The sequence below is a fragment of the Drosophila persimilis genome, unplaced genomic scaffold (genome assembly GCF_003286085.1).
Source record: "Drosophila persimilis strain 14011-0111.01,24,50 unplaced genomic scaffold, DperRS2 tig00000002-arrow-pilon, whole genome shotgun sequence".
In the NCBI taxonomy this organism is placed as follows: Eukaryota; Metazoa; Arthropoda; class Insecta; order Diptera; family Drosophilidae; genus Drosophila; species Drosophila persimilis.
Genome location: NW_020825289.1, coordinates 20,443,609 through 20,459,069, shown reverse-complemented (window position 1 = coordinate 20,459,069; position 15,461 = coordinate 20,443,609). Strand labels below are relative to the sequence as shown.

General features: G+C 44.3%; 4 protein-coding genes across 23 annotated transcripts; 1 reads left to right on the top strand and 3 right to left on the bottom strand.

The window, feature by feature from the left end:
* Window positions 1–332: 332 nt before the first annotated feature.
* LOC6600907 (NADH dehydrogenase [ubiquinone] 1 alpha subcomplex subunit 11) lies at window positions 333–1,115 on the bottom strand. Its single transcript, XM_002025880.2, has 3 exons — window positions 854–1,115; window positions 691–785; window positions 333–619 (listed from the first exon to the last, which is right to left on the bottom strand). The coding sequence occupies exons 1-3, from the start codon at window positions 1,108–1,110 to the stop codon at window positions 462–464; spliced, it is 510 nt and encodes a 169-aa protein (XP_002025916.1). The 5' UTR covers window positions 1,111–1,115; the 3' UTR covers window positions 333–461.
* Window positions 1,116–1,579: 464 nt separating this feature from the next.
* Window positions 1,580–7,987, bottom strand: LOC6600908 (resistance to inhibitors of cholinesterase protein 3). 20 transcript variants are annotated; one of them, XM_026985322.1, is made up of 12 exons: window positions 7,911–7,984; window positions 7,043–7,470; window positions 6,778–6,897; window positions 6,364–6,518; window positions 5,615–5,755; window positions 5,422–5,551; window positions 5,145–5,165; window positions 4,426–4,703; window positions 2,805–2,984; window positions 2,643–2,735; window positions 2,368–2,517; window positions 1,580–2,288 (listed from the first exon to the last, which is right to left on the bottom strand). In XM_026985322.1, exons 2-12 carry the CDS (start codon window positions 7,251–7,253, stop codon window positions 2,154–2,156), a joined length of 1,614 nt encoding a protein of 537 aa, XP_026841123.1. In that variant the 5' UTR covers window positions 7,254–7,470; window positions 7,911–7,984; the 3' UTR covers window positions 1,580–2,153. The 20 variants fall into 20 exon arrangements, 19 of the variants coding, with proteins under 19 accessions (XP_026841123.1, XP_026841129.1, XP_026841125.1 ...); XM_026985328.1 differs by lacking the exon at window positions 4,426–4,703 and adding an exon at window positions 3,301–3,395 and having other exon boundaries at window positions 7,911–7,982; XM_026985324.1 differs by lacking the exon at window positions 2,643–2,735 and having other exon boundaries at window positions 2,154–2,288; window positions 7,911–7,985.
* A 2,161-nt stretch (window positions 7,988–10,148) lies between these two features.
* LOC6600909 (E3 ubiquitin-protein ligase RMND5A) lies at window positions 10,149–11,890 on the top strand. The gene has a single exon (XM_002025882.2). It carries the CDS (start codon window positions 10,281–10,283, stop codon window positions 11,592–11,594), a length of 1,314 nt encoding a protein of 437 aa, XP_002025918.1. The 5' UTR covers window positions 10,149–10,280; the 3' UTR covers window positions 11,595–11,890.
* Window positions 11,884–15,392, bottom strand: LOC6600910 (U2 snRNP-associated SURP motif-containing protein). The gene is made up of 10 exons (XM_002025883.2): window positions 15,329–15,392; window positions 15,144–15,260; window positions 14,807–15,084; window positions 14,125–14,740; window positions 14,017–14,060; window positions 13,368–13,943; window positions 13,121–13,304; window positions 12,816–13,059; window positions 12,397–12,758; window positions 11,884–12,330 (listed from the first exon to the last, which is right to left on the bottom strand). Exons 1-10 carry the CDS (start codon window positions 15,374–15,376, stop codon window positions 11,929–11,931), a joined length of 2,871 nt encoding a protein of 956 aa, XP_002025919.1. The 5' UTR covers window positions 15,377–15,392; the 3' UTR covers window positions 11,884–11,928.
* Between the last annotated feature and the right edge of the window lie 69 nt (window positions 15,393–15,461).

The following is a 15,461-nucleotide window of genomic DNA, read 5'->3' as shown; positions in this document are numbered from 1 at the left end:
GTGGCGTACATAAAGTGAAAAGGCCCAAACATGAGTAAATGCACATTCATGGATTTTTAAATGGGCCGTCGAAAATAAAGAAATAAACTGTTGGAACCACATAGGAGCGTGACTCGTTCCCCCATGCTTCTTTTAGTTTTCTGTTTTTTCTGCTGCGGCTCCCCAGGTCCCACCAAGTCGTTGGGCCGGCCGTCATTCATTCACGCCAAGAGCTGATAAGCTTTTTGTGGCACATTCGACTGGTTTGCATATCTATGAGGCCCACGGAGCCGTGCCTGTTGGCCTGTCTGTGGCACCATTTGATATTGGGAATGGACAACTGCAGATTGGGCTTCAACTGACATTATCACTTCTCACTTGGCATTTATTCGGCTGCAGCTGCATTCGGGGCGCACAGGAATTTGGCCTTATCCTTCACTAATTGAATCATTACACTAAACATAAGAACGATGACTCCACGTCTAGGACTGCTTCTCGGAGGTCCAGCCCTTGGGACGATCGGCCATAATGGTCCAATCGTTTTGGGCTATGTTGAGGCCGCCGTACTGCTTGGTGGGTGTGTCGGGAAAGAACTCCCAGCCCTGTTCGATGGACATCTTCTTGATGACACCAGCAATGCCTGTGGAAGAGACAGAGACAGCGTTGGGTGAGTATAAGCAAATGGGAAGAAACGCGGTAGCGGAAGCTCACCTAGGAAGAGACCAGCACAGAGACCGGCCACATGGTTGTGTTTCCAGGCCCCGAAGACGCTCCCAGCAGCGAATCCTCCCAGCAAGTAGTTAATTCTGCAATTAAAATAATCGTTACTCCGGGGAGTCAGTCAGTCCAAGCTTGTATCGCATCGCCCACTCACTTGTCATCCTTTCCGCGAGCATTGGTGGCTGCCAGTGTCGTGATAGTAAATGCTGTGGCCATACCTATCAGCGGGCCGGTGTTGTAGGCAAAGCGCCCCAGCGTGGGCAGGTAGCCCTTTGGCTTCGCCAGCGTCAGCACATCGACTGTGGACCAGGCCAGGCCGGCGGCGACGGCGTATTTGCTGGTGGCCACAGTCTTGCCAAAGGCATCTTCCCCCTCGGGATGATCGTAGTACTTGGAGCGCAAGATCGACATGGTGGCTGTTTACCACAAGGAAAAATACACAAATCATTAGCAACAAGCAAAATCATGGGAATCTATTCTACCCGCTGCAATTTAGCCACCACAGGGAGCGGTCTTCAGCGTTGCGGGACATGTCTGCAGCGACATCATGGACTATTCAATTATAATTATTGTTAAATACACTAACCTGCCGATATTTACGTAATTATTTCAGAAACGCAGCCAAGATTTTACTACAAACAGCTGATGGGCAGTGTGTACACATGCAATGGAAAAATAGTGCACGGAATGTGCTGTTAAGCGCTAAAGAGGCAACGAGGTGCTGTTAAGCGCGAAATGGAGCAACTTGTTTCAATCGAGCGGTTGATTCAAAATTATATTTAATGTTAAAGTGAATCTAAATGAAAAGATTTTAGAGCCCCCTCTCTAATATTAGATTCAATAATATCAGTAAATGAGCGTACATTTTTTCGTTTTCAAGTCCGGTTTATAATTTATTCTCTATACTAGCTTCACAAACGCTGTGGCACTAGTCCTTTATTCATAAGGTGCAATAGAACGCTTTTTATTAAGGTAATTTTTCATTCCCACGCAACGTGACGAGAGGAAGGGTATTATGCAAAAGTATTATACGAGTAGAGTGCAGAATAATAGACGATGCGATTTTCGAATTTATCGTATGCGCTTAGTTTAGTGGTAGACTAGTTCTTGCCTTGAGTTTCAACTAACATTATTCACATAAAATCAGGCGATCGAGGGCAAATCTGAGTACGTTTGACCAAAGTGGGGCACAATTTCTTGGAGCAGTTGGAGGGGGGCCAGTACATGTACATGTACGTGTTGGCGTTTTCGAAAGCAAAACGAATATATCAAAACATACAATACAATATGTATATATGTACAAATTAGATATCAAATTATTGGCAATTCTGTTTCATGTTAATCAGTCGTAATTTGCTAATTAGTTCACTCTGCTCCTGCAATAATTCCATCCAAATTAGGTCATCATCGATACAAATATTTGTATTTGTATATGTATGTAAGTATTAGTATCTCTATTGCTCGTCGTGCCCAATTATTTCGATATCATCAGCCAGGGGACTCTCGATTTCGGGTTTGCCCCAATTGCCATTTTGTTGATTTGCATCCAAATTAATCAATGATAATGTCATCTTACTGCTAAGAATGACCTGAAAGTGAGAATAGTCGAATAGTCAATTAGAAACGCGTATTCAGAAAGGAGAGAGTAGAGTGCTGCGCTGCTCTTACGGCTGGCTCCTCGGCGGATCCATTGAGCTCAGTGTCGTAGACCTCCTCGCGCTTGGTCTGGGCGTCGGCCACCAAAATCTGAGAATCGTGTGCCAGAGCGCCTTCCAAGTAAATGGACTGCGGCTCGGGTAGGTTTCCTTCCAATTTGGACTGGAATTGTGAAGAGTGTAAGCATTATTTTCTTAGCAAAGCACAATGCTAGTAGTTGGACAGCTATAGTTTCTATTGGATCTGTTCTGCGGGGGGGCTGGTGCTGGTGCTGCCGTGGCACTTACATGTTCGATTGGTGCTCGGAAAACAGGCGTTGGAGGGCGTCCGGTCCATTTGCGGCCGCCCTCGCAACTGGCTGTTACCTCCATGCCCAGTACCTGAGCCAACAATGGGTTATTTACATCAACAAATCTACAAAAATATATATTTTAGAGATATATTTTTACCGTTAGTTCCCGCTCAGCGCTCAGGTCCCGACGCTTTCGCTGTTGTTGCTGTTTGACTCCCTTTGCAGCCGGATCCGCACCCTGGTCGGTGGTGTTTACGTTTGCATGCCCATTGGAGGAAATGTTGTCCTTCTCCTTGTCCTTCTCCAGTTGATCTTTCGTTTTTTCGTTGTCGTTTTGCTAGGGATTGGGCATATGAAAAGTTCTGTTAGAGATGCACATAAATCTCCGGATTGGACTCAAGCATTTCTACAGCCTCAAACATTAAAAATCATAAATCGAGAAATTAATTACTTCAATTTGTGGTTAGGTGAAACGCAACGAAAAACTCAATTAGACGAAGGTTCTTGGTTAATTAACAGAAAGAATACGTAATTAGATATATTCAGGTATTCAGATAATCAGATATTCAGATATTGCATATGTATATCAAAAAATATTCAAAAAATGTTCAACGATTGCATTGCCGTGTGGGGACCCTTTGACGGCCTCTAACCTTATTCAAATCAGTTTCAGTATCACTCCTCTGCTTGTCTCGAACGTTCAATTGCTCATCGGCAGCGTCTATCAAACCTTGTATCGCCGTTACAACTATACAAAAGTTCGGGTTTCGTTTCGGTTTGGGTTTCGTTTATCATGGTATCACAGATTTCGTTTCATTACAAAACATTTCATTTTTCGATTGGTTTGATTACACATGAGAGTGAGATACATGGAAAACGTAGAAACGACAGATATGTGAATATTTATATATGGTAAATCCTATAGCATATAAAATGGCATGAGTACGAGTTTATTGGCAATGTGATGGTTTCAGTCTAGACTCTAGAGAATACTAGTATTAATTTCGGATAGAGATTGGCCAGATTGAATTGTAAAATATGTCCCCATCATAAGAATTTAGTTGAAATAGTTTAGACACAGAGGTGCAGGTATTACATTTACATTAAAGTTAGTTAGTAAAAGGAATCGTATCGTATCATATCGTATCGCATGCCGATAGACTGCAGACGAGCAAAATAACGAGTAGAACAGTGATAGAGCGGTGGAGGGAGAGAGAGAGAGTGAGAGAGAAAGTTCCGCTCCATGCAATAGTTACAGACAGAGAGAGTGGAGTGAGAGTGAGACAATGATATTATACACAGGGGTAAAGGTTAACGGTTAACATGCCGCTGCTGGGGGATAGAAGAAGAATTTTGATCGTGAAAAGGGGGAAGGGGAGCAAGGGGAACCATTCCAAAGGATTCAATTCAATTCATTTCATCTATCTACTTGAAACCGAAAAAACAAGAAGTAATCTATTGTTGGCTTGTACTTAGGTATGATCTTTGATCTGAATTTTGGTCTGATTGATTGATTGATTCTATGTGAATTGAATGTTGTTTTTGTTTTTGTTTTAGAAATTTGGCTGCCGCTTGAGAAACTTCATGGCAATCATCTTGAAAATGAGAACACAAAGAAACAGGATAAGTATTAATAAATGATATCGAATGGTGTCGGCGGTGGTGCCTGGCTGATTACGCTACGATCGTCAAAAATGATATAGAAAATGCTATTGTAATCTGTATCTGGGTCCCATATCGGAACAGTGCACTGTGGTGGTTGTTGTGACGATGCTAACCTTTGCCTCATACTGATCGGTGTTCATTTCGGCAATCAGCTTGGCCATCGCCCGCTCCGTATCCTCGAGCTTCTGGCGCAACTTCTCAATCTCCATCAGCTGCTCCTTCTCCATCTGCTCCTGGTGGTGCTTGAGGGAGATAGACAGATTGCTGGCCACCTCGGTGGCCGACACGCTGGCATTGTAGAGCTCCTCGTCGTGGCTCCGGCTCCGGCTTCGGCTCCGCTGTCTTCCATTCGTTGGGGCCTCATGCGCCTTCGCCTTAACTGCTGCAATTCCTATAAAATTTTCGTACGAGTTTTGCTTTGAGATTGAGATTTTGACGCCAAAAGGACAAACGAGACTAGAAAACTAATGTATTTACAGGGGGGGGAGGGGAGGTGGGCAAATCAGAACAAACTACATATATATTCATGTGTGGGGGGACGTGACTAAATCTGTGATTTCGTGATTGGTTTATGAGTTAGTAAACACTTACTTACTATATATACAATATACAACATCTAGAATACATAATAGGTACACATCTACACAATAAACAAACTATACATATATATCCGCAAAAAGATACTAAACCAAATGAGGAGGACATATTTCAAAACTCAAGAATGGGCGCGAAGTTTTCCTTCGCCATCATCCAATCGACTACGCAGTGGACTAGAACCGAAATCAAGAAACGAACAAAATTCTTCGGATCTTCTTATCCATATGTGGCTTACTTGTCTGGTGTTCTCGCCAGCCTTATCGCATATGTAGGCATAGGGCAGATGCAGATGCAGATACAGATGCAGATGTGTGCATGGGCGGAAGCAGAAAAGTACAAAAATGATTGGTTCGGTTAGGATCGGATCGACTGGTGGGTGTGTGTTTGGGTTACGGGTTGTGTGTTGTATATGGTGGATGGATATTTGGTCTGTGTGGCTGCTGCATTGTGGTGTGTAAGAACTACAAGAAGAATAAATAATAAAAGTGACTGGAACTAGTCTGGAAACTCACCCAATTTGGTGCCGCCCAAATCCTCCACCTGGCTGTGTTCCTGTTGTTGGCCAAAGACCTGCTGCCGAAAGCCGGTATCCGATGGTGCTGGTCCGTATGGTGCATTGGGGACTTGCTTCTTGAAAGCAATCTGTGTAGAAAAACAAGATTGGGACGAATTCTTTGAATGAGGATCTGCAGGATAAATCCTTACCTTCATTATCGTGTAGCCAAAGAAAACGACAATTCCGATTGTGTAGAGGGGCATTAGAAAGCACATGCTGCTGCCCCGCTGCTGGGGCTGTTGCAGAGCTCCGGCTCCCATTGGAGGACGCATTCCAGGAATGGGACCAGGCTGAATGAAGAAGCAAGACGAGAGCATTATAGGATATAAATTAAATTGGATAATCATTTAGAGCAGAATACACCATGAGTCCGGCAAACTTTTCCTAAAGCAATTGTTAAAAAACACCCATTCATGCTGTAACTTGTGGCATTCATATTTCTGTATCCGGCTCAATGGTTTCGGACAGGGGCAACATATAGTTCAATTCATTTATTCTCTGTGTTTGCAGTCCTCTTTTGTGTGCTACTCGTACAGATGAGAGCACAGACTACTATGAAATGAGATGAGATGAGATGGAACTGGCGCATTGAATTTGGCACAAGTTCAATATGTACTCGTACAACCCAACCCCACAGTTTTCTGTTCTCCCACTCATCCTTTACAGTTTTTGTTTCGTTTGCGCTGTCTTTTGCCTTCAGTTTGCGTGCAGTGTCATAAAAACAAAAACAAAACCAAAATAAAATAAACTTTTTCTATTTATAAATGACTTCCAACGAGAGCGATGATGTCTCATCCGCTCCATCGTCGATCCCATTATTACCATCGGGATTGGATGATCGAGTGTAATCATCGTTCCAGAGAACAATGCACAATGCAAGATGGATAGCATAACTCACCCGTCCGTCTACGATGCGCGGGGGCGGATTACTTGCTGAACTTTTGCGTTCAACAATGGGCACGGTGGATGTGGCTGGTATGGCGCGTCCACGCTCCCGCATCGCCTGGTATATGGACTCTGGATGTAGGTGGGCCGGACGCTCCTGTCGCAGACCTGGCAAGAACATTATTATATCAATTATTTCGGCTACGACTTTTCGGCTTTGCCTTTTCAAATAAAACAAACACAAAATGAGGTTAGGGTATGCGAAGAACAGACCCTTTATAGTAGGGATTTGTTAGGTAAATCGAATCGATTTAAAGTTAGTGAAAAAAGCCCTTTAAAAGTTAAAGCAGAAATGCAAATACCGATTTCGATTATTAACGGAGATATGGAGGGAAAGTGCTGTGCTCCAATGGAGGGAGCGACCTACTTATTTCACCCGTGTACAGGTTAATATGTTTCCGGTAGAGGTGGGGCCCAAACGGTACGGCAGCATCCGGCTTCGTTGCGTTCATGAACTGTTCCCTGTCGAGCACAACATCACAACAGCCTAAAACACCAAACAGGACAGGCGAACACACAAATACACACACACGCACACACAGACACAGAGGCGCACAGAGACAATAATAAATAAAAAGAAATAACTAATAAATTTTCGATTCTAATTGCGGAAACATTGCCACTCAACTCACCGCCCGGTGCCCCGCTCCTCTGCTCCTTTAAGTTCTGCTGCTGGGGGGGCGGCGGCGGCGCAGAACCGAACATCATGGGATGGAAGACCTTTGGCCACAATATGGCAATGCATCCAATGACGGTGACAATGATCAGGGCCGTCTTCTTGGGCGTCATACCCTCCTCCTCCTTGACAACGGATGGCCGTTTCTTCGTGGCTGCTGAAGGCATTTCGTAGTCGTTTCCTATTCGTTCCTCTCCTATAGTTAAAGCTAAAACCTAAGGCTTAAGTATTCCTGATCTGATTTGCTTGGTTCGTTGAATTGCTATGCTTTGCTCTCTGAATGCAGCTGCTAAATGTGGCTCCAGTTTGCGGTTAACTTTGACATTGGCTCATTTTTGTTAATTGTAGATTGTAGATGGGGTTTCTGTACGTTTAAAGCATTATCTGAAATATACAATACATAGACTTGGGGTACAATAATGTAGTAACACGCTCCAGTTCACCCCAGGTCGACGTTCACTGATCATTGATCTCGAATTAAGAATCACAATGCAAAGTCGTGTACATTAAAATATTGTTGTGGGACAACAAAAAAACAAAAAGACTTTATTACATAAATAGCAGTCCCGATATTTTTTATTTTTAGCTCGCACAATTCGGTCTTTTGGGTCCGTCTAATAATTTTTCATTATTTTCCTCTCCGTCTGCCCACAGAAATCACATCACAGTAGGCAGCGTTCAGTTTCGCTGCCACAATTAACGACCGCATAAATAATATTAAATGTTTCTCCAAAAACGTTTCAATTTCTTTATGGATATATGGATTTATCTGTGTTGCCCGGACGCAAAGGTTGCCCCAAGACTTGGGGAGCGAAAGATCTTACGCAAAGTTTGAATGTTGTTCCCGAACTGGCCAGCCAGGCAAATTTCTGAAACTATTAGCGAATTTTTAAAAACGGACGGCACGACTGCACGGCGCTCTCTGCCGTGTGTGTGCTCTTCTTCCTAATCGTCGGCGAGCATTGGTCCGTTATTTTGGCCGCTAAAACGGCAAAAGTCAAATAAAATAGAATAAAATCAAATAATGAGTGCGACAAAACGATTTGAAACGTGGGCCCCTGCACCGGGGGCATTTCTAGCTGTGGGCGAGCAGTGCGAGTGCTCTCTTCCCATTCCGAGCATTTTTGAATATATATTTTGTGTTTTGATATTTTTCCGTTTCCATTATTTCACAGCTTTCTTCTCTCTCTCTTTCTCTCTTATTATCACACACACGCGAACATTGGCACACCCATACTTGTATGCGAGTACTCATTTATACATATATATATTATGAATTTTCTGCGGGGTTTCTCCCAAACGTTTTCCATTTCCATTTCGCTTTCAAACGCACTGACTGCGACTGCGACTAAGCGAAAGTAAAATTGTTTGTACGCGCACTGTTTTAGCTTTGCCTGTCTTAACCGTTGGAGTCGTTGGACCTGGATTTTCGTGAGCATGCCAAAAGTACTCGTGCGCTTCGGAATGTTGGCTGTTATTTTATTTTTGGAGACACGGCATTGAAACAGGATTCAATGTCGCACAGCTTAAACCGTGTATTCATCATTTATTTTTAATACTTCGAATTTTTAGCGTCCGAGTTTGTTGTCCTTGGCGGTTTATTTGATTTTTTTTGCGAAGAAACTATACATATTTTGCTACAATATTTACCATTTTCGTTAGTGCATACATTGACTGTATTTAAATATTCGTTAACTTATCTAATTACTGCTAATTTAAAACTGCGAGTTTGTCGTTATGTTATGCGAATTTGAGCATTTTTGCATGCTATGGCCAGACTATTGATTTTTCAGCTTGATTTTTCAGTGCTGCCAGATCTTCAGAGACAATATCGACCAATTTACGGTGAATTTTGAAAATGAGACGGTATATTTTGGTATATTTCTGAGCGTATACTTTTAAGACGCGTTATGTACCCACCCTCTTGACCAAAGCACCCATGTAGAAACTGTGTAGAAAAGCCCCTTAGAGCCATATCCCAGGCCACATCGAATACCAATTCGTGATCAGCATCGAATTCCTGATCGTTTTCCATCAAAACCTCAATTTTTTCAAAAATGTCGGAAAAAATGCATATTAAATAGTAGATAACGGAACTTTTTCACACTGGCGCTGCCATGGGGCTTATATGAAAAAAAAAACGGGCAAAAATGTTTGAAACGTACACATTTTGCCTTCAGGTGTCGCCTTTGGTAATTACATGAAAATGTAGTTAATATGTAGCAAACGTGTAGTTCCCATGTAAGGTAATTAATTTAGTGGACATTTTTGTTGGTCTGTTTTGCTTAAACCTTATTTTATAAACAATCCAATAATGATGAGAACTTAAAGTTGACCAGTCTTGTAGGAAATTTATGTAATAATTGGATAAAATTATGAGTTCAGACCTGAGGGTCTTAGGTAGCTAGTAATATTCGACGGAAGATCAAAAACGAGTATTTATTGATAAATAACCGGTTGACGACAATGATTACCGGCAACACTAGTTTTCATACCCTAGAGAAAGGGGTATTATAGAACTGTGAACACGTTTGTCTTCCAAGGCTCAGTAGGTATCAGGATCGAGATAAATATATACAAGATACTAGTAATGTACTTGCATATGTCTAAAGAATATCAATTTGGGAAAATTTCTTTATAAATCACGTTTCATCTTCATATAAAATTAAGGAAATAGGGTGTACAAAGACCTATACACTCATCATGTCTTTAAATACCAGCAACATTGCGACTGATTTTTTGTTGAACTATTTTGTTCAAACCTTGTTTTAGTCAAAATACAATAAAAGCAAGTAATAAAAATAAGCCAGTTAAGTAGAAAATTGATTCATCAATGGGCTAAATTTATGTGGGCACGGCTAAATGTTCTATATAGCTAGTAATATTCCACGGAATATCAAAATCGAGGAATATATAAAATAGAACTTGAATTTGTCAGTATATTTACGGTATATTTTGAAAGTGAGATAAGTCCACGGTCACACTGGTCGCAATGTTTGTGTGTGTTATAATTTATAAAATTAACAATTTTTAAATAATACGCATATTCCGCTAAACGGTGAAATCTAGCATAGACCTTGGAAAAATCCTCAGAGATCGAGAATTGAGTTCGTTTTGGCCTGAAGTCTAAAGGAAAAGCGCGCCTGGCGTGGCTAGTTTTTTTTTATTTTGTCACAAAGAAAGTGGAGCAAACAATGGATAGCGAATCGTGGGCCTGTTCATCGGTGGAAAAGGATCTCGACCGAGTTGTTACCAAACTAGAGCAGCTGCGCGACAATGCCTCGGCCGATGTAGGGGATATTGCGATGCTGATGTCGGACTTGGTCAATGCCCTTGGAAATGCCGAGCAAATGGTAACGACTCTTAACTCGAGCACTCAGGTGAATGCAAATGCTCCCAGCGTAGACGACCCAATGGGTGATGGTGTGAGCATGCAGGTGGAGACGGAACCAACTGCGCCGCAGCGTCCCACTGATCGCCACATGGAGGTGATCAGAGGAGCCATTTTAAAATGTAATGAAAGGGTGCAGAAGCTGTCCACAGAGCATCGTGACTTGCACGGCTCGATTTCAAAGATTGGGAAGGCTATTGATCGTAATTTTAGCGCCGACTTTACATCCACCATGCGTGTCGATGTCCTGCAGGACGAGGAGAACCTGATGCTGCTAAACAAGGCCATTGCCAAGCACTATTGCCGCCAGGGCATGGACACGGTGGCCCGCACTTTGATCAAAGAATGCAAAATGACAGAGGATCAAGCCCAGGATGTGTTCGACTCGGAGCGGGAGTTCGCCGATATCTATAGTATTTGGATGAAGATACAGAAGCGGGAGCTGACCGAAGCCCTCAAGTGGACCAAGCGCTACTCACCACAGCTCATGGAGCGGCACTCTCTCATTGAGTTTCGGCTGCACCGCATGCGCTTTATGCAGCTTGTCTCGTATGGCGTGGAGTCGCAGAACGAGGCCGTTGTCTATGCCCGGACGAATTTCAAGAAGTTTGCCTTGCGCTATGAGCACGAGATAGCCAATCTGATGGCCAGCTTTATATATCTGCCTGCCGGGCTGGAGAACTCTCCGTACAAGCATTTCCTGGGCCAGGAAATGTGGACTGAACTATCGTTTATATTTCTTAAGGATGCCTGCCAGCTGCTGGGCATTAGTAAGAACTCTGCCTTGTCTGTTGTTGTGAATGCTGGATGTACTGCCCTTCCCGCTCTATTGAACATCAAGCAGGTGATGCAATCGCGCCAGGTCCTGGGAATGTGGAATGGCTGCGACGAGCTGCCCATCGAAATCGATCTCCAGCCAGAATTCCGCTTCCACTCAATCTTCGCCTGTCCCATCTTGCGTCAGCAGACCTCCGAGGACAATCCGCCAAAGAAGTTGACCTGTGGTCATGTCATCTCCAACGATGCCCTTCACAAGCTCAGCAACGGCCACATACTCAAATGCCCATATTGCCCCGTAGAGCAGAATGCCGAAGAGGCTGTTCGTATTTACTTTTAAGCTTATTAAGACCTATTCTGAATTCACCCTAAGATTATAAACATTTTGCGCTAGCGCTCGGCTCAGGCAGTTCGAGGACACGGGTTGGCCAGCTTTCCTTAACAATCACAACAGTTTTAAATATTTAGTTTGCTTAGATTGAAGTTTTTAGAAAAATTCGCAGGACGGAATCGAACTACTTGGGCCATGATATAGTGTGAGAATGCGACATATTAACAGGAGAGCCTATGCAAACCATTTAGATTTACAATATATCATGTATTTTAAACCAACAAAGAATGCGTTTTCATACAGAATTGATTTGAATTTTATTATAGTCCAATCACGACACACTCTAGTGCCTATGCTTGTGCTTGTGCTTTTCGCTACGATGCTTCGTAGGCGATGCCTCCTCCCGGCGGTCAGATCGCGACCTGTACGATGGCGACGGAGATCGTCGGGACCGAGAAGAAGTAGATGCAGGACTGTCGTATCGCGTACTGCGGGCGGATCGTTCCGTGTAGCGCTTTGGAGAATCGGAGTCACTCCGCGAACGATTGCGTTTGGACGATTTTGAACTACGAGAGTTATCCGGTGAATAGTCACGTCGCTTGCTATCTCCCCCGCTGTAAGGGGAATGAGACCGTTTGCGAGAGGCACTTCTGTATGGAACTGGACTCTGGCTGTGCTTGGAGCTCTTTAATTTGGTGTTCATGTAGCTCAACGGAGAGTCTACGACAGACTCTGATCTTAAATCCTATTTGAAAAGATTATAATATAAGCAAATGGAAGACTAATTGAAATGTTTTCGGCCTGCGCATACCTGTTTCAACAAGCGCTTGCGGTAGTGGTCTACTTGTTCCACGACCGTCCAGCCAACATCCACGCGTCGCTTACCCGACTCCAGTTCATCTTGGTATTGCATGGCCTTTAATTCAATGTCCCTCAACTGCTGTCGCTTCTCATCGCTGTACTGTTGCGAGCTGTCATCGTCAGTGTCCTCATCCGAGCTAAAGAACTTGGGCGGGTCGGGCGGATCTAGTGTGTCCCATTTGCTAGTCGTTATGGCTTGGGCCTCCACCTGCTGAGGATCAACTGTCTCCCATTTTGAAGGTATAAATCCAGGCAGCTTAACATGCGACTTGGCCTCCTTTTCCAGCGGCACACCATCGAGGTCTTCATCAACTGAAATTCCGCATAGAATAACATCGTATTCTCGATTACCTACTCATAAGTACTTACAGGGTATGCCATCGATTTCATCATGGTACTCCTCTCTGTTGGGCGTGTCACGCTCAGGAGTGAGAGACTCTGGCAGAGCCAGCTTCAAGGCGCTCTTGAGCAAAGCAGCACCGTCCAATGGAACACCATCCAAGTCCTCATCATCTTTATCGTCGCCAGATAGTGGTGCTCCGTCAATATCTTCGTCCACGGCCTCCTCAGATCGTGATTCCTCCATTTGTGGAGAACTGGGCGGGATAATGTACTAAAGACGAATCCACAATGAAAAACTTCATCGCAAACAAAGGGGGAAGGATTATACAAACCTGTTTGCCCAGGAATTTACATCTGAGCTGAGCCAAAAACTCTTTCGGATAGATGGTCCATTCCTCCCAGGTGCGTATGACATTGCAGACTCTGGACTTGAAGCCTTCCGCCTTGAGGCGGCTGTCAATATTCAGGCAATAGGCATGGAGACACTCAAACACGTCCATCAATTGCTTTTCCACGCTGCAAAGTACAGGAACAATATAAAGAACAACTTAAAAGCAAATAAATAACTGATTAACTTACGATTTCCGAAAGAACGAGGCATTGGAGACTTTCACAGTGCAGTTGTGCAGTATATCAGAGATCAGGTATAAACGTGCAATTTTCTTCGACGGAAGCGTATGGAGGCTTGCCATAGACTCGGTAATGCATTCGCATATCTCATCAGCAGCATCAGCATGTTCAATACAGAAGATCATGGCATCCCCGATGCGAGCACGTTCGGGTACTAGGTGTCTGATGAGATCCTCGAGTCGATCGCGTTGTGCATTGGACAGGGCTCCCTTGCTGACGACTGGTGCATCGGGATCAACAACTAGTTCATCGGGCATGCCTTGGGTATAAAAATTAGCCACTGGTGGCTTCCAAACGGGTCCATTCTTGAACATTCGGAACTCCTTCTCTCGCCACTCGCCGGGCGTGTCCCCTTGACACAGAGAGAAGAGTTTCCAGCGGTAATATATGTGGGCTGGACTCTCGTTATCAAAAAGGAACGAGAACAGCGAATTCTCCATTTCGCGAATCATTACCGATGCCTCGAACAGGGGTCCTTCGCGTATAACAAACTCAATCATACGATGGATAACGTTAAGCACAGCTCTGGAAGAAGAGTTAGGAGTTTTGCTCAGATTAGTTTCTATAAAGACCATACACTATCATGGGCCGCTCTTACTTCTCTGTAGGTATGAAGACTTTTACTATTGATTTGCTAAGAATCTAAAAATACAACATTTTAATTCGGGACTATTTGATGGCATGCCTCTTGCATGTGCTTTTTTACCCTCTCCATATTCTCCTTTTCCTCCTCACTGTCGTACTCTTTGTAGCTCTTTTTGGGTAACGTATCAGCCTCACTCGCGGGCGGTTGTGCATTGAATGGTAGTCCCGATGGCGGCGGGGGAAGGGTCAGCTCCATTAGCGCTTGTGGAACAAATATAGGCGTGTTCATTATGGGCACCGTCTTACCCCAGCCCAGACGCATCTCATAGCCCATGATGTAGCGGCCGTTGAGGGTCCGAAGTGCCCTTTCGGCGTCCCTGCGGCTCATGTAGGCGACAAAGCCGCAATTGCGCCCACGCGCCTTCTCCTCATCGGAACGTGGCCACATGATCTTGATACTCGCCAAGGGACCATAGCGCCCGAAAGTCTCCATAAGCTGCTGCTCAGATATCTTCGGATTTAGGTTGCCCAAGTAGAGGTTGGTAGTATTGGGATCCCCGGTGTCAAACGATCCCACTTCGCGCGCGTTGCTTGCTGCCTGCTGAGAGCTGGTGGAAGCACTACTACTACTGCTTTGTGATGCCGCCTGCTGCTGTGGCTGCTGTTGCTGTGCTGGAGGAGCCTGTGATACGGCCATGTGCTTGTACTTGTGCCGCTCCTCGCGTTCTTCTTGGATCCTGAAAGAAATTGGCATAACCATGAATGAATAAATGAATCGTAGTAGGAATGGTAGTCGAGCTTACTGTCTTAACTCCTCCTTAAACAACTCCAAGTTGCTTTTCTTCTTCTCCTGATTTTTCTTTTTCAGCGGCTCCTTTTTGAGATCTGAAGCCAGCGTCTTGGCGTATTCTTCGATTTTGTCGGGTTCCTTATCCAAGAGCCTCGACCAAGGCTTATACAGTTTTCCCTTCTCCGACTTGTCCTCACGCCTGGAGCCTGCATCGTAGGTACCGGCCTTCACCCACACCTTGGACGAGGGGGTGGGTGCTTCCTGGAACGTTTCCACGAACTCTTTGAAGGCCTAGAATATCAAATTGTATATCAATAGAGAGGGAGAGAGAGAGCTACCTATGCACTTACATGTGCCGCGGCAGCCGCATCCTCCTTTTTCTTCTGCTCCTCAATCTCTTTCTTGGACAAATGCGGCTTCGAGAATGTGCCCACTGTGAAAGCCTCTAGTTTTTTCTCGCTTATTCGCTGCAAATCAGAGTGAAATGTTATAGCGTGCAACTGAGGACTGCAAATGTGCCGTGCGGCGATGTTACCTTCGAGGCCGCTGCATCTTTGGGTGCTTTATTGGTTTGTTTACTCATTTTTATTTAAATACTTTTTCACGGATGCAGAGGTACAGAGAAGAACACGAACGATAGGCAGGCTATCGATTTTTTTGCTAGAGAC